We start from the raw sequence: 18,072 nt of genomic DNA, 5'->3' as shown, positions 1-18,072 counted from the left end.
GTTTTGAAACTCCTGACAGTCAAAGTCTGAAGAAAAAAAACTTTCCTGGGGGCGGAACCATTTAGCTCTAAACCTATTGGTTGCTCTCGGCTGACGTACATTCCAATCACATGTGCCGTTCACCGGGCTGTGCGTGATTGACATTGCTCTGCCGATGACAAGAATGTGATTGGAATGTACGTCAGCCGAGAGCAACCAATAGGTTTAGAGCTAAATGGTCCCACCCCAGGAAAGTTTTTTTTTTCTACAAATACATTGCAATGGCGTAAACGTACACCTTTACAAGTTTTTAAAAATAAATATTCAACCTTTCAAAACTTATTTCTCAATGTATGAACACCTGTTTGCAGAATCCCATTTACAAGGTTTCAAAACTGGGAAAAAATGAAATACACTGTTAGAACATTGCCAGATTTGAAACTCTGCAAATGCGCTGGTGAAATTGTTTGAACTTTAAAAACATGTTTGTGAAAGAAAAAATACTTTGAAAATGTGTTGGTGAAAATGATGAAGAAGATAAAATACAACACAAAATCATGTTTACACATGTTTGATTTTTGTTAGAATTTTTTTCAGGTTATAATCTCTTTTTTCAGCGTCGCAAAACCTTTTTTACAAGGTGTTCAGTTTTCAAACCCAGACTTAAAAGCCTTTGAAACTTTTTTTTTCAGGTTTGAATTATGGCAGAAAACTATAAACCACATACAGTAGAAACAAAGACACAACGCCATTGTATTGACGTTTGTGTCTCTGCTTCACTATAACAGATAGCGATAGTCGATAGCATCACTCCATTCTGCTATCGTCAGCGTCATCAGTAGCGACTGTGCCCACGGTAACAGGACAGCACATGATGACAGGAATGCTGTTATGATTTTGGGGAATCTTAAACATGACCACTGGAGACCACTGGCGTCAACGCTGCCCAAAACATTTGAATCAAAAGTGTGGTGCTTTATTTAAATTGTTCATCTCAGCAGAGGTTTGGAAATAGGTATATATAGGTATGTGTATATAGGCCTAGGTGTTTTTCAAAATTTTGCCACACAATGTGACATGAGGGGGCTCATATTGTTGCGTCTTATGATTGCGTCCTATTTTTTTCTCAGTGGATTGCTGCATCAAAATGATACTAATAAAAATAAAAAAAATGATAAATCAATAAACCAACACCTGATATGCACTATTCATCAAAGTCAAAACATAACAGTACAAAGTAGCCACATATGAAACCCAAGTAACTGCACCTGAAAATTCCTATCCTACAGAGGAGAGCCTGTCTGCTCTGATTATGAGGCCAATTTGTTTGCATTTGTAGAATACCTTTGCCGCGCCAATAGTCCATGTGACGGTGGGCACGTGGGTCACCCATCAACAGGTCTAGTCGGTCGTAAAATCTAGCCGACATTCTTTACAAGCCAACAGGTCAACCTGCAAGAACAAAGACTCTGCATTTCATCTGTAAGAGATAGCACTCTCGGGCAGGTGTTCAAATACCTGCAATTAGTGGGTATGGTGTCAAATGCAGTCACGTGTGGTTGTGAAGGCTTGCATACACAAGCATTTTTGAATCATAGAATGAATGGCTTCTCCATCTCTATCTTTCTCTTCTCTAGAGTTCTCCATCGTTAACCTCCTCAATCTCTTAAATTCTCCATCTCCCAGCCCAACCTCCACCCCCACAGCCAACAGTGGCATTCCAGTCACCCAGGTGTGTGTGTGTGTGTGTGTGTGTGTGTGTGTGTGTGTGTGTGTGTGTGTGTGTGTGTGTGTGTGTGAACAACTTTCCAGTTCTTGTCACACCATCAGATTGGCTCCCGGGGCCCATAGATAACCCAATCTCCTCCATCAGTAAGGTAGAGGAGACAGAGCCACATGAAGAGCCTGTTGTGGGCGTGCACTGGACGTGTGTGTGTAAGTAGTAGAAGTTGGTGTACGTGTGAGCATTTGTGAGTAACAGTGGGTGTGTGTATATGTGTATGTGTTTTAGTACTGTGTATGTATATGTTAAGGTATGGCTTCGCAGAGGCACACACATCAGAGGTTTCTGATTAGATCGGGAACCACCATCGCCGCGAAGCACCACCGCCGCGCCTGGCAGCGGGCAGCCGGCAGCAGGCAGCGCGCGGTTCAGTCTACTTCAGATTGATGTGAAAGTGGAAGAACCAGCGACGTCGCAGAACCCAACAAAATCGTTTGTGATTCACAATATCATCTGGAGGCGCACACAGCTTTTGGCCGTGATAATATGTATTATATGATATAGATATCTATGTATTATATGATATTATTTAGATATAGAGCTCCAGGACTGTAACGCAAGTGTTGTACACTTCCTTGTTATTTGGATAACCGTTCTGCTTTTGGTGTTATGGCGCATAACACGTCGTACTCTCGACGTGATTCACAATATCATCTGGAGGCGCACACAGCTTTTGGCCGTGATAATATATATTATATGATATAGATATCTATGTAGGCTATATGATAATATTTAGATATAGAGCTCCAGAACTCCCGTGTGTTATATTTACAGAACACGGCTTAAAGCTGTGTGCGCCTCGCCATTGCGATACCTCCACTGTAGACAGAGCGCATGGTACCGTGGCTGCAAGCTGCTAAGGGCCACACCCCCACCCTCCTCCTTGACCCGCCTCGCTCCTCCTCATTTGCATTATAGCTACAGACACCAAAACAGCGCATTTGGGGGAAGCTCAATGTGCGACTAGCTCGGAGTGGCTGTAATTAAAGAATACATAAAATAGCATGTCATGGGACCTTTAAGAGAGCAAATGGAACATTTTAAGGAAGAGACTTGTCTTCATAATAGGAAGTATCTCCCTTTCTCTTGTCTACACCTACCGAAACACACACACACACACACACACACACACACACACACACACACACACACACACACACACACACACACACACACACACACACACACACACACACACACACACACACACACACACACACCAGTAAATATTTCAGAACGAATGAAGTTTGACAGAGGGAAACAATGCATGTAGCTTCAGTCTGAGCTCCCCTAGCACACTGGCTAGAGGTCATATTTGGATTGGACTTTATCCTTTCAACATTGGACATCGGAGGATGAATACAAACAGGTCACATTTAATTAAAATGTATATTTTAGTTGAAAACTAATCATGATAACTGATTATGTCCATCATATCATAAATGTTTTCTGTATTTCACATTAAATGCTATGGCCTTTTAAATATCGATCAATATACATCTATATCTGTAAATCTCTATATATTTATAGTTACAGGGTATGCAAATGTATGTACGCATATAGAATAAACATGTTACACTACTGAAACTGCGTTTCAGTGTAGAACAAATTAGGAACCATTAGAGGAACAGGGAAAATGCATTTCTGCATGGTATTGTGTAAGCTATAGGCTAAAAGCCGAGATGCGCTCTGCTAATAATTGAATTGGAGAGTGCCACTGCCCATACAAAGAAGGGTTATGAAACAAACAGTGAGCAAAACATAACACAGGAAATGCAACAGCACAGGAAATTACTGGTTTGGCTTCCTTCTAGAAGCCAAACACCCCCATTCATCAGCACCCCCCATCTTCCAAATGGGATGTGCCGCTCTTACACGTGCTAATTATTTATTATTTATTCGATTATTAGCGCACATTCAAAACGTTGAAGATTCAATATCACCAATTTATCCATCTATCTATCCATCTATATATATTATATATATATATATCCATCCATCCATCTATCTATCTATCTATCTATCTATCTATCTATCTATCTATCTATCTATCTATATATATATATATATATATATATATATATATATGTATATATATATATATATGTATATATATATATATCTGTTATGGGCATTTGTGACTTTATCGACTAACCACCTGGGTGGCTACTCGTTTAGGATATGGTAAAACTGATAGTTTTGTCGATGAATAAACAGTAACTCAGACCTACTCTCCACTCTAAAACTCCTTTGTGTCTCCCTCAGGACCTATGATTTCTCCGTCAGGAATACAACTGAGATATTCACTGATTCAGTTGACAGATTGAACTGGACTACTGAATATGTCGGTACAGTTGAACCCTCCCCTTATTACTATGACTACAACGACTTTCTGGAAGAAATAGTAACGTGCGACTACGGGCGGCCCGCAACCATCTATCTACCGGCTCTGTACTCTCTCCTGTTCATCCTGGGCCTCTCAGGAAACGTCCTGGTGGTGTGGGTGATCGTGGCTGGCATGCGGCTCCGCAGCATGACCGACGTCTGCCTTCTCAACCTGGCCCTCGCCGACCTTCTGCTACTCAGTTCCCTTCCCTTCCTGGCCCACCAAGCCAGAGACAACTGGATCTTTGGGGACGCCACGTGCAAGGTGGTGTTGGGAACCTACCATGTTGGTTACTACTCTGGCATCTTTTTCATCACCCTCATGAGCGTCGACAGATACCTTATGATAGTGCACGCCGTTTTTGCCAGAAAGATGCGCACAAGGTCCTTTGGAGTATTGGCAGCCGTGGTGACATGGGTGGCTGGGCTGCTGGCCTCGTTCCCGGAGGTGGGCTTTCTACGAGCACAGCGGTATAACAACACAGTGTTCTGTGCCCCTTCATTTGAACATACCTCCGAAGACGATAGCAGCAACTGGTGGATGGTTTTCGGCCTGTTAAAAATGAACATCCTGGGCTTGGCAATTCCGTTGGTCTTCATGACCTTCTGCTACAGCCAGATCGTGCGGACGCTCCTGTCCAGCCAGAAGTCTAGGAAGCAGACAATTCGTATGATCGCGTTGGTGGTGTCTGTGTTCTTTTGCTGCTGGCTGCCCTTCAACGTCACGTGCTTCTTCCATGCCTTAGAGCTGATGGGCAGCTACTCATCGTGCAACAGCAGCCGTCACATACGGATGGTGTTGCAGGTGACGGAGGTGATCGCATACGGCCACAGCTGCATCAACCCCATGCTCTATGTGTTTGTCGGGAAAAGGTTCAGGACGCAGCTGCTCAAGCTGATAGGCAGATCCCCATGTATTCAAAGGCTCAGGGGCTTCATGTCTTCAGAGAACTAGCCATAATGAGCCAATAGTTGTGTGTTGTCCAACAGTTTTCAATGCCAAGGACTACACTCAAAACAAAGGGGGATGGAGCATTTGCTGTCAGGGCTTCTTCCCTGTGGAACGGTCCTGAGGAAATCAAGGTTGCAGAGTTCCCTGTTTGATTACACATTTAAAGGAGACATATTACAGTGTTTTCACAACAAGTAAACATAGTATTTGAGTTCCAGAAACATATTTTTGAAGCTGTTTGCTGTAAATAGCTTTTAGGAAAAAAAATATTTCTGGTGTCTGTAGCGTTGATGCAAAAGAGCTGCTGCCCAATTAGCTGTCAGACTGAACCACAGCATGGAGAAGGGATTGTTGCCGTTTGCTGACAACTGGAGCTGTATATCTATTTAATATAATATAACATAATAATAATATTATATACGGGTATTTTTATAATCTAACATCACGGCCCAAAGCTATGTGCGCCTCGGATGATATTATGAATAATAAAGACTGTGTCTGAGGTCTCTAGTACTTCCACAAGTAAAGACTCGTAGTGGGGGATATAAGAATTGGGGGTAGGAACTTTGGCTTTGACTCTCCATGAACCGCGACATGGCGAAGAAAAGGATTGTACTCCGGGAACTGAGCTGACGGACTGCCTCCCAGCTCCCCGCGCCGGAGCTGCCGGCCGCCGTCGTAGCCGTCCGGCCGCAGTCCAGCAGTGTACTCCGGGAGCTGAACTGGCGCCGAAGCTAGGTGGCAGCTCCAGCGGACTAGCAGCTCCGGCGGACGAGCAGCTCCGGCTGGGGTAGCTCGGCGGCAGTCAGGCATCTCAGCTCCGGGAGTACAATCCCTTTCTACTCCATGTCTCCTCCACCCGACTTCCCTTCGGCGGCAGCTCCTGCGGGTTGAGCTCGGTGCCAGAGAAAGGGATTGTACTCCCGGAGCTTAGCTGCAGGGCTAGCGCCGAGTTCCCCCCGCCGGAGCTGCTCGTCCGCAGGTCCACAAAATATTAGCGATGCTCTGATTGGAGGGGAGTGGGGAAGTGGGAGGTAATATTCAAATGTGCCCCCTTCCTACGTAGGAGGGGGCGCCGAAACTGACTTGCTCGTTTGGTAGCTGGAGGCGGGCTGCTTCCAGAAATGCGTATCTCACTCAAAAAATCATGCACAGACTTATTTCAAAGTTTGTATGCGTGTGAGAGCACCATCTGCCCACAACAACACCCCAAATCCCAGGAAAAGTGCTGTTTTAATAATATGTCCCCTTTAACATTATGCTATTCACATTTGCTTTCCTGACATCTAACTGTTTTAACATGTGTTTTATCATTTACTTATTTTTCGTATTTTAATCATCCAGTTGCATGTAACTATCATTTTTGCTCAGATGAATGAGATAATTTATGTTTCAGCTTAGAATTGCTCATACAACCTTTAATAATTGACTTGGTGGGAAATACAGATCAATGCCATGATAAAGAAGGCTAAAAGAATGTCTGCCTGGGTGTTTAATGTATTCAAATGCAGAGATACAACCACAATGATGACACTCTACAAGAGCATGGTCAGGAGCGCAGTTGAGTACTGCTGCCCATTGTGGCTCCCGTCAAAGGTTGGTCATACCCAGAAGATCGAGGCCCTTCAACGAACCTTCACTGCTAGACTTGCACAATGCCAAGACATGAATTACTGGGAGAGACTCAAAAGCCTGAAACTCATGTCACTCCAAAGGCAAAGGGAGCGCTATGTCATCATGACTATGTGGAATATTCTCAATGGACACCATCCTAACAACATGGGGATCGAGTTTCCAAGCTCTAAACGCAACGGGATCACCGCAAAGCTCCCAAAACTCTCGAAATCGGGCAAGGCGAAACACTAGACGATGTACGATACATCTTTCGCAGTACTCGGGCCCATGCTGTGGAACCTCATCCCAGCCAATGTATCCTCGGGGAAGGACCTCGAAGACTTCAAAATCGAGCTCAATAAGGACTTCCTCTCCAAAATGCCCGACAAGCCACCTGTCAAGGGCTACTCTTGCGAGAACAACAACTCTCTCCTGGAATGGTGCTCTAGTGGAGCGCTGCTGGGTGGTCGGATATGCTGATGGCTCTGTTCAAGACAAAATCCTAAAAAAGAAAGAAAAAAAAGAAAAGGAGGATTTCTATCGCATTTTTCAGTTCTTCAAAATTGCTTCCCTTTTCCATTTAAAATGGTCAACTTGCTTTTTGTTTCCTTTTCTCAATAATTTCCAGGGCTTATAGCTCATTTAATTCATGAGGGACCTCAAATCTTCTATGACTTTAATCTTCGATAGAAAGACATCTAGCCAATGTCTTCTTAAACAGTTGAATTGTTGTGTTTTGAAAATTGTGCAGAAAGCCAAAAGGTTATAAAAAACGATTTGCTATGTTTTGCTTCATCATTTTTTATCCACTCATTTTCATAGTAGTGCCCATTCTAAGCTGTCAGTCTAGTAGGATGCACAACGGCCAATATCTTATCTTGTGCTGATAAAAATGATTATCTCCTTCCAGCTGATGCAATAGAGATACAGAGTATCTTGTCTTTAACAGATTATCTCAACTGTTAAAGACTAATATGACCCCAGTGAACAACGTGGGATGTGTGAAAATATCTATATCCAGGGTGAAAGTCCTGAAATTGACCACAATAGGTGACACTAGTATTACACAAGGGAATGGGATTTTTTTTCCTTTATAGATATCTTCATACATTTCTACCAGATTAATCTTCATACTAACAGAAATACTTTTTGTATTACACTTTGTCTAAAAAATACAAATGTTTCAAAAGGAAGTATTTCACATACCTGCGCAGCCACCCCCAATTCCGCCTAAGGGCCCGTGTCCACCAAAAGCGTTTTAAAAGGCGGAGCGCCTGTCTGCAATGCATTCTCTATGGCAGGACGCGCAAGCAGCGCGCCTTTTAAAAAGCTGCCCGGGGCGGTTAAACGCTCCGTGCGCCTCGCGCTTTTAGTATTTCTGTTAGTATGAAGATTAATCTGGTAGAAATGTATGAAGATATCTATAAAGGAAAAAAAAGTCCCATTCCCTTGTGTGATACTAGTGTCACCTATTGTGGTCAATTTCAGGACTTTCGCCCTGGATAGAGATTTTTTCACACATCCCACGTTGTTCACTGGGGTCATATTAGTCTATAACAGTTCGCTAAATGAAGTGCATACAAATCGTATCCAGGACCTCTAGGATATATATGTAGGCTACGCATATTGAACGAGATATTGCCTCATTTGCATATTTTTTTTACATTTTTTAGACAAAGTGTAATACAAAAAGTATTTCTCTTAATATGAAGATTCATCAAAAACATGAGAATATCTATAAAGGAAAAAATAAGTCCCATCCACCACGTAGTGTGATACTAGTGTCACCTGTTGTGGTCATTTTCAGGTCTTTCGTCCGGGATAGAGATTTTGTCACACATCCCATGTTATTCACTGGGGTCATATTAGTCTATAACAGTTGAGATATTCTCCGCTAAATGAAGCGCATACAAAACTTTCTCAGAACCTAGACTATTTGTCAGATTCCTCGTTTTTGATTGCATTAGCTTTTAATGCTCCCGGAAGATCTGCTGCGTCATGTTACGTTTTCTCGTAGTTTGACCCGTTTTTCTTGTAGCCTACTTGGCAGGCTAAAACAGGTTCAAAGATCGGATTCCCCCTTATTCCGCAGATTATGATATGGACATGATATAGTCTGTGGAGTGTGTTTGTTTTGTATTTATATCGCTAGTTGTAATAAAATACAAATGTTTCAAAAGGAAGTATTTCACATACCTGCGCAGCCACCCCCAATTCCGCCTTAAGGCCGATTTATGCTCAGTTACGTAAGCGTAAGCGCAAGCGCAAGAGGCCCTTGCGCGCCCTTGCGCACCCCTTGCGCGACTTCTCACGTCTTGCGTGCGTCGGGCGATTTTTCTAGACTTGCGTCATTTTTTACGTAAGCTTTTACGCGAGCCGCGCAGCCTGCAAGGCTGTGATTGGTCTGCTGGTCTGGTTACTACTTCCTGTCTGGAGTATCTATCTATCTGGAGTTCACTGAATGTGTAGAACATGACTGGGAGGCGGTTTATAAACAGCCGACGACGACGCCCACACACAAATACACCATATAGGCTTCACTTAGGTAGTCTTCGACCAATACCAGGAAAATCTCCTTTTCATGGTTCAATTTGAGAAACGCTGCCGTAGGAGGAAGGAGGGTGGGTGGTTTGATAGAATGGAACCCGGCAGGCTCATAAGCATCAACGTGAAGTGAAGTTAACTTTGCTGCCAACACATTATGTCGTTTTAAAATGTAGAGAGATATGCACATTTATACAACCCCAATGATCAACAACTTCATCACCCCTGTTCCTCTGTCTGTTGCCATCATTCACTGTGTATGGGGAGAACACGATCTGGCACATAAACAAACCAACGACTCCCACAGACAAAGACGTCATTCTCGAGGTCGTCTTCAACGAAAAACTTTACTCCACCTACTGTTCTGGCGGTAAATTGCTTGGCAACACGCGCAACACGCGCAACCTAAAAGGGAGCATGAATTGCTTTGAGTAAATTTTGCGCAACAACGTAACACCAACGCTGAAGCATGCAGCCGCCTTTATGCTTCCGCTGCGCGTCGGGGCCGGACAACGCCCCTTAAAGTGCGTATTGGAAGTTAATGTTTTTAAAAATATTTATACATAACATTCTCTGAAAATTGCTCTTTGAAATTAAAATGCAGGATTTTAACAATTTAAAAAAGTATATCGGCAAAAAAATCTAGTTTTAAAGTGACTATAGAGTGGCGAAGTCACGCCCCTTCCGGTAGGGCTCATGGGACCTATGAGATCGAAAAATATGAATGGGTGTCAATGGAGAGAAAATAATTATTTTCTGGTCCCGGTCTTTATATGCCCTGGATTACACATATGTTGTTTGTGGATTTAAAGGATAATTTTTCATGTAAAGAGTTCGACCGTTTATTGTGCAATTGTTCAGATAAAGGCTGTAGAGAAAACACAACGAGAAAGACTACACGGCTCGTATGTGACGTCACGCTCCCTGCGACTGGCGTGGAGAAGACCGACAATCTCCCCCGTGCAATCTCCCCCGTGCAGAGTTTCATAACTGAAACTCTGCACGTGCCCCGATTTATAATGGTTTTCACCTCTATCGATGCTTTTATCCTCCCCTTGGAAAAAGCGGTGAAGTGGGGCAGAGAGATCGCCATCTCTGTGCCGAGTTCCAAGGGCGGGTGTGGTGGCGCATATCATATGCGTCGAGAGCAGCGAAGGGCTGTAGTTCACAAAGCGGCCTCACATAAAACCTAAAATTATCAAACTTCTTCGCCAACATTTTTAGTTTTCTTTGCATGAAAAATTATCATTTATATCCACAAACAACATATGTGTAATCCAGGCCATATAAAGACTGGGACCAGAAAATAATTATTTTCTCTCCATTGACACCCATTCATATTTTTCGATTTCATAGGTCCCATGAGCCCTACCGGAAGGGGCGTGACTTCGCCACTCTATTTTGAGCAAGGCTTCAAAAACCGTTGTTTTTTTATGTGATACGTCAAACGCGTCATATTACGTAGGAATTGGTAGACGCGGTCGCTGTTGCTGCCTCAGCTCTATGCGTAGTTACCGCGGTGAGGGGTCTTGTATTCCCCCCCCCTGTGGTCTTTGGGTTTTTCTAATCGACGAGATGAGGTTTTGTATCTGTGGGGGTTGTTCCAACTCCGACCTCCTGTCTGACCATCTCCGATTTCACAGTTTCCCCGATCGGAGAAAGGATGGAGCAGGCTTTCGAGCCTGCAAACCCTCACGTTAGTTGTACTCACTCGTTCTCCAGTAGGGGCATACACACGACCTCTTTGACGCCAGGGTTGTTGGCCTTTTCACTGGAGCAGCGCTGAAGGTCCCAGGTGGCCAGGCGCACCACGGCCCGGCCGTCCCGCGGGCCCGGTGCCACGCGGGGCCGCAGGGACACCATCTGCGTGGGTCCTCCCGGCGGGGGGTCTAGGTCGTCGCTCCGGAGGCTGAACGAGGTTGGGCTCGGATGGGACCGACCCGTGTAGGTCAGCCCGCCGTTGGTATTGGTGGACGGAGTTCTTGAGCGCTCCACAAACACCTGGAAACGGATCTTGTCCAGTAGGGAGCAGTTTATGTGATCGACCCGAACCAGGTCCTCGATGCACTTGAACGGACCGTGTTGGGTCCGATAGGCGACAATGTTCCGGGCGATTTTCTCCGTGATGCCGCGGATGCTCATGAGCTATGGCGGGGTGGCGCCGTGGCGGTGTTGATGTTCATGCCGCTGCAGGAGGACATATGCTCCGGGTCTCTCCGCAGGGAGGACGGGGAGTGCTGCGACGAACTGGTCCTACTCGACACGCAGATCTCCACTTTAATAATCTCCAGTTTGGTGGCGCCTATCCCACTCACCAGCGCTAGGTCCTCCACCTTCTTGAAGCCCCCGATGCAGTCCCGGTACTCCACGATGCTCCGCGCCACGGGGCGGTTGACCCCGGGCAGGGTCATGAGCTCTTCCTCCGTGGCCGTGTTGATGTTCAGCCGCTCCTGGTTCACCATAATTCTCCTGACACCACAACTCTATCTCCCTCATATTGCCATGGTGTCTCCCCCTTTTAGGTGGTTGCTGTTCTCCCTCACGGCTAGCTGGCTCAAAATTGTACGGATGTGGTCCGAAACTGTTATCCATTGTTATGTTGCCTATGTAGTCTATGATGATTAGAACGTCCGTCTACCAATTCCTACGTCACTTCCTCGTCATTTCCTCAAGAATCCTTGTATGCCTTTAATTTCGTTTGGATTAATAATTTATTGTCTGTCCTTTTTGTGCACTTTTGTATGGATGTCTATTGGTTTTGAGAGCTTTTATTTTAAAACGTTGGGTTGTGTGACCCCATAGTGACCCGCAAGGACAATTCCTGTTGTTTTTGTGCCATCCTCAAAAGTTCTAAAACACTGTAAAACATCAAACGATTTTGTAAAATAATATTATTTGGAGGCTGCAGTGGGTGCTTACTGACAAAAATATGCTAGGTTTAGCTTTAGCAGGTAAACTTGGCCAACCCACTCTGTTGGCCAAGCAGCTATTGTCTCAGTGTTTTACCTTCTCAAAACAAGTCAGTTGTTTCAGTCAGATAAAGGTTTTTCGCCGGAAAGACCACATGACACTCTTTTCTATGTAATTGTTAAATGCCTGTGATGGGAATCTCGTTGGTGATAATTTCATTTGAATCGACATCCTGCCTACCACCTCTTATCAAGAACGGTATGGTTTTAAAGATGTCATGGTGACTATTTCGTTCCTGTTCCTGTTCTCTCTGACGTACAACACCTAAACACTTTAAACCCACACACATTGTGTGCGTATGTTGATGCTCAAGGTTATTGGAGGATGTCGAAATGTTAGATGGAAATGGAGCCAGAATATTTATCTGATGATAAAAGAGACCTACAAATATGTCAAAAAGTATCACAGCGTAACAATACATTCATCCGGCACTTACATGGCAGTTTAAATATTCGTTGCACTATGATGTCACAGAGACAAATGAACAGGACTCAAAAGAGAAAGATTGAAACAAAGAAATTCACACGTTGATCGGTTGATGTTAACATAATGGTAGGAGTATCTGCACACAAGGCAGGATATCTAAAGTATTTCAGAACGACACTTTGGGGAAGTAAGTGGTGTTTACTGCGAAATTTTGCGCTGAAACACGCTAGTAGTCAACTCATGTTCCATGTACGTTTAATGGCAAAGTAACCAGAGGACAAAAATATATTTACAACAGAATAATGTGTAAACACATTATGCCTTTTCTGTACAAAGAAATATACATGCAAAAAAAAGAAAAAAAAAAGACATTCAAATATGACATTGCTGCAGTCTTGTACTATAATGTATCAAATATGTCAAAAGTTATGAGGTTCACATCCTGAACACGAGCCTGCTCCTTCTCCTCTCTGTACATCTTTACATAACGACTAACAAACGGGGCTTTCCAAAGGCGTCTCAGTCCGGGCCTCCAGAGCACGCTCCAGGACCGAGCTTAGTTATGGACACCCAACAATCTCACTGTTTTCATACTTTTGGGAAACACCCAGATCAACGTCAATAAATAAAATCAAAAAGGACAAGACGCGAAGGTCTTGAAGCTATACACGGATATTAACAGACAAAGAACACGAATAAACGTTGGACTGACTGAAGTGGTCCACGACGTCATCAATCTTTGAAGATGAGCCCAGAACACAAAGTGATTTTTTGAAGAGCTCACTGGACTGGCACACATACCAATAAAAAAAAAAAAACGACTAGCCAATAAAAATAAAGATACCAGTTCTCAAGGACTTCAATGTGTTTCAACTGAAAATGAGTGCAAAATGCGAGATAACCCGATGTTTTGATTTTCTTTTTTGGAGGCGGGAGGTTCTGGTGTTTGGGGGCGGGCTTAGGATACTGCCCTGACAAGAGAGGGGAGGTGATTGGAAGTCTCTGGGGTCACTCTGAGGCTACAGAGCAGTGTGAATCCCAGTTATTCAAAAGACAAACATCGCTTGGTGAAGGTTGTTTACCAAGTCTGATGGCCGTGAGGGGGAGGGGGGGGGGGGTGCAGAACAAAAACACTGAAACACACATTGGTATCCATCTACACAAAGCAATCGAAAATCACGGAAGAAGAATTTTGTGCACAGCTTCAAAGAACGTAAAAGTAATAGCCACCACAAACACTCCTTGGGACATCCAGAATAAATACAACCAAACTGAACCAATGTAAACCCATATACCTCTACGGTCTGAGTGGTCTTCTATAATTTAATAAGATAAATCATAACACATTTTAGCAGGAAAAAAAAGGGTAAAGAATACTCAACTTTGGTTTCGTAACAGAAAAGAATAAAAAACACATTGGCGCAATGACAAACTCTTGAAAGCATAAGTGCATATATAATATAGATACACATTTTTCTTATACATTATCTCTTAAACACCCTCTGTTTGTAAGGGTTGCAAGATGTAATACTGAACTTAATACATAAGACTTAACACAATACAGACATCTACAGTATCGCAGTACTAGATACGTACATGCCTTTTTTTTCCCAAAGAATACAGCTACAAAACAAGTCTTCATAAATAGTTGCATAAAGGTTAAAGCTGCAACATTGCACGTGGTAACCAACACAAAATACGAGTGCAGTTCTATTAGCGCTTTCGGCTCATCGTCAGTGTCCGGCCACCGCAGAGAATGAGGGAGCCTTATTTCAACTTTTTTTTTCTTATTGCTCCAATGACTCCATTCTTCTTCAACGGATCAGACTCACGCATGAAACGCTGTGTTTGCGTCGGTTTGGTGACAAATTCTTCAAAATGAATATGGAAGGCAGGAACATATTATTTACAAAATAAGGCGGATGCACTAAGAAATATGATTCGATTTCTTTCCAAAAAAAACATGTTTTCTTCTTCTGCTCCTTCTCCCGTTCATGTAGTCACTTAGTGTAAGTGTGTCACTTAACGATAAAATAGTTTAAACTGAAACGGGGGGGGGGGGGGGGCCAACCGTAAGCAAACTATTGCATTGAATGAAACGACAGCATATCTTCGGGAAAACTAAAACTAAACAGGGTTTTGGTCTTTATCTTAAACTTGGACCCTATGGAAGGGAACCGCTTTGTCCATGCAACTCGCTTCTATCTATTATTGATTTGTTCCACCTTGCCTGGAAACACTGCTTTTCAAAAGTGGTGTCTTTAAAGATAATTCAGTTTTTCGTCCAACACTGTACATGTATTGTTTTACAAAAAAAGTTCTCTCTCTCGATACAAATGACAAACATATATTCTCGTGTTCAACCAAAACCGACCTGAATTCGTTTTTTTCCCCCTTTTCCCACCTATACAGTATTGTTCTTTCCTCTTCACTTATTTATATATTTCAACACCGTCTGACAACCAAAGACTAGCACACGCTGGCTCTTTTGAGAAAGCTCACTTCTCTCCCTGCTAATGTCTTATGTTTGAAACGGGAAAAACTTCAAACAGTTCCTCTCATTGTTGTGCGGGCATACGTCCATATGCCAATGGAGTGTCCGGGACGAGGGCCACAGATGACCACGTAGAAGTAGGTTGAGATGATAAAGAAAGAGGGGGGGGGGGGGTTGGATCGGGGGGAGGGGAATTTCAGCAGAGGTCAGTCAGTCAGACAGCAGCAGCAGCAGGACATTTCATGGCCGAGTGAGGAGGCGTGTTTGTGTGTGTGTCGGCGTGTGTGTGTGTGTGTCGGGGTGGAGGGGGCGGGGACATCACCTCGTATCCGAGATGCGTTCGATTTATGGGCAGGGGGGGCCGACGTTTCTTCAGCAGCTGCAGCACCGACCCCCTCGGGCCACTCGACCCCACCTGACCTCCTCCCGGGGGGGGGGGGGGGGGGGTGTCGTGCGGTCACAACCGGGCCGCGGCCAATCAGGCGTGGTCGAGGAGGCGGCTGTGGAGGAAGTGCTGCGTGGCGGCGACGGGCCGCACGTCCGTCTGGTGCTTCCGGCGCTCGATGAAGGAGATGAGGCGGGAGGTGTCCAGGTGGACGTCCCCCACCGGGGGGGGGGCGGCGTGGGGCGCCGGGGTCGGGGGTCCTCCAGCACGCGGGCCGCCGCGGGGCTGTAGCCACGGTGTCCGCAGGCAGGCGGCGGCGCCGGGCCTGGCGTCCGGCTCGCTCCGGAGCAGCGCGCACACGAAGTCGCGGGCGGCGGCGCTCACGCCCTGGAAGTAGTCGTGTGGGAAGCTGAAGTCCAGCCGGCACGCGTTCAGACACGTCTCCTCCACGCTGTCGTCCAGGAAGGGCGACGCCCCGCTCAGCACCACGTAGGTCACCACTCCTGGGGAACGCCGTCAATCACGCCGTTAGCCACGATGCCGTAAAAAAACGGAGCACCATTTAATCGCTACGTGCTTTAATCTGATTCTCTGTTGATACAATTTTTAGCTAATATTTGATGTCTCTATGACGTAAACGCACGAGTGTCTGACTATTTAGAAAAACACGATATAAATACAGATGTTCTATAATTATTAACCAAGGACCGAAATAAATGAAGCAAAGCAACGTGGTAGTAACTAATCTGTGTGTCGTCTCTGTACTCAGGTTATTCCTAGCTCCAGTGAGGCTGACGGCTGGCCGAAGCAGCCTCACCTGGCCCGAGTTGGACCGATCGGACTGGGCTGGGCGAGGCTGCACACCTGTTGTACTCTGAGCCATCAGTGTGCACAGGTTCAACCAGCCATCACCACACACCCCCTTAAGGAAACCGACGTGTGTTTGGAGGATTCCAGTGAAAGTGTAGCACATGACATTGTCACATTCACGTTCCCTTCCCCCCCCCCCCCCCCCCCCCCCCGGTGTCTCAGCTCTGCTCCGACGTACCCAAGCTCCACATGTCGGCCATGACGGAGGCGGGCTGACCCAGTACCAGCTCCGGAGCGGCGAACTCCGGGCTGCCGAGGAGCGGGTGGACGTAGGAGGAGGGCGGCTCCAGCTGGACCGCGTCGCCAAAGTCCGTGAGCTTCACCGTGGGCTGGGAGGAGACGTGCTCCACCAGCAGGTTCTCTGGCTGAGGGGTGAAGGGACAGGGTGGGGGTAGTGGGGGAGGAGAAAGGGAATACATGCGCATTAGCAATACCCATGAATATTATTTATGTGCTTACACTTATCCCACAGATCATAGAGAAAGACTAGGTGTGTGTGTGTGTGTGTGTGAGATCTCCGTACCTTGACGTCCAGGTGTGCTATCCTCCAGCTGTGGAGGTAGTGCAGGGCCTCCAGGACGTCCCGCAGGTAGAAGGCCACCTTCTCCTCCGTCAGGCTGCCCCAGCTCACGATGTAGTCCAGCAGCCGGCCCTGCTCCGCCCTAAAGCACCACCACCCCCACCACCACCACCACGACACGCACGTTAACACGAGAACAGAGTCCTCCAACCTTATGCTTCAGGAGCGGGAGGCAGGGGAATGGCACGTAGCATGAACAACATTTAGCCTGAAACGCAAACGATGACATCACCCCCCCCCCACCCCCCCAGCTGGGCGACGTTAAGAGTTGCGTTGAATTTTTTATTTGTATTATTTTTGAAATGTATCCGTCTTTACGGAGATATTCCTGAAACGCGTCAAAGGAACACGGAGGGGAAAAGACTGTTTTCACCCTTTCAAAACATTAAGTATTCATGTCAACTGTGCAATGCAATTTAGTCCAACCAACAATGTTGAGTTTTGGGTCAAGAGTCGGGCTCACTGAGGTATCTTTGTTAGCAAGACACACGGGTTTAATTCAGACTCTGTCTGAGGCTGGGCCAACTACGGTGCACATGCGCATTTCTGGGTTTTCAGGGGTTTCACCTACATTCCTGCACGTCGTGGGTCTTCGCTACAGAGCCGCACAGGTGCTTTTACAGGTTATGCGTATTTGTATTTGACACGGCCGCTTCAGATATGTCAGCAATGTTGTTGCTGTTGTTACAATTGTTATGCACTGCACAATGACATGTTTACAAGATGGTAAATATTGTGGCGACTCCTACCCCCCGGGGAGTCTGGGTATTCGTGATGCCGGTTGGGAAAAAGGGGTTTATTGCCTTTTGTCAATTTGTTTCTGTTAGGTTAAGTGGGGTTAACGGGTTTGGGGTCTTTATTGTTTGTGTGTTGTTTATTGTGTGTAGTGTTGCCGCCACCGTTACCGAGACTTGCATGTCCGTTGGTTGGGTGTGCGGTGCGCTGTGTGTTGTGGAACTTGTGGGTGTGTGTTAAATAAAGGCAGCTCTCAGGGATGTGCGGTGCATGAGGCACGAGAGTTGCGTCACCGTTTAACCTGGGCTCCCGTCTCGTCCTTCCCGCACTGCTCGCCACAATATGTTTGAATGTA

At 45.5% G+C, this 18,072-nt stretch overlaps 2 protein-coding genes and 1 pseudogene across 2 annotated transcripts in view; 1 reads left to right on the top strand and 2 right to left on the bottom strand.

The window, feature by feature from the left end:
* The first annotated feature begins 2,641 nt into the window (after positions 1–2,641).
* On the top strand, positions 2,642–7,618 carry LOC130392621 (C-C chemokine receptor type 5-like). The gene is made up of 2 exons (XM_056603185.1): positions 2,642–3,131; positions 4,028–7,618. Exons 1-2 carry the CDS (start codon positions 3,118–3,120, stop codon positions 5,100–5,102), a joined length of 1,089 nt encoding a protein of 362 aa, XP_056459160.1. The 5' UTR covers positions 2,642–3,117; the 3' UTR covers positions 5,103–7,618.
* A 3,016-nt stretch (positions 7,619–10,634) lies between these two features.
* LOC130391382 (endonuclease/exonuclease/phosphatase family domain-containing protein 1-like) lies at positions 10,635–12,163 on the bottom strand (annotated as a pseudogene).
* A 3,410-nt stretch (positions 12,164–15,573) lies between these two features.
* triob (trio Rho guanine nucleotide exchange factor b) overlaps positions 15,574–18,072 on the bottom strand; it is a 133,567-nt gene continuing 131,068 nt past the window's right edge. Inside the window, exons 62-64 of the mRNA XM_056602816.1 lie at positions 16,926–17,064; positions 16,581–16,767; positions 15,574–16,035 (exon numbers count right to left, since the gene is read on the bottom strand). Coding sequence (XP_056458791.1) covers positions 15,626–16,035; positions 16,581–16,767; positions 16,926–17,064 — 736 coding nt within the window. The 3' untranslated portion in view covers positions 15,574–15,625. The remainder of the gene's footprint in view (positions 16,036–16,580; positions 16,768–16,925; positions 17,065–18,072) is intronic.

Source organism: Gadus chalcogrammus, chromosome 11, assembly GCF_026213295.1.
Source record: "Gadus chalcogrammus isolate NIFS_2021 chromosome 11, NIFS_Gcha_1.0, whole genome shotgun sequence".
Lineage (NCBI taxonomy): Eukaryota > Metazoa > Chordata > Actinopteri > Gadiformes > Gadidae > Gadus > Gadus chalcogrammus.
This window is presented reverse-complemented; position numbering and strand designations above follow the sequence as displayed.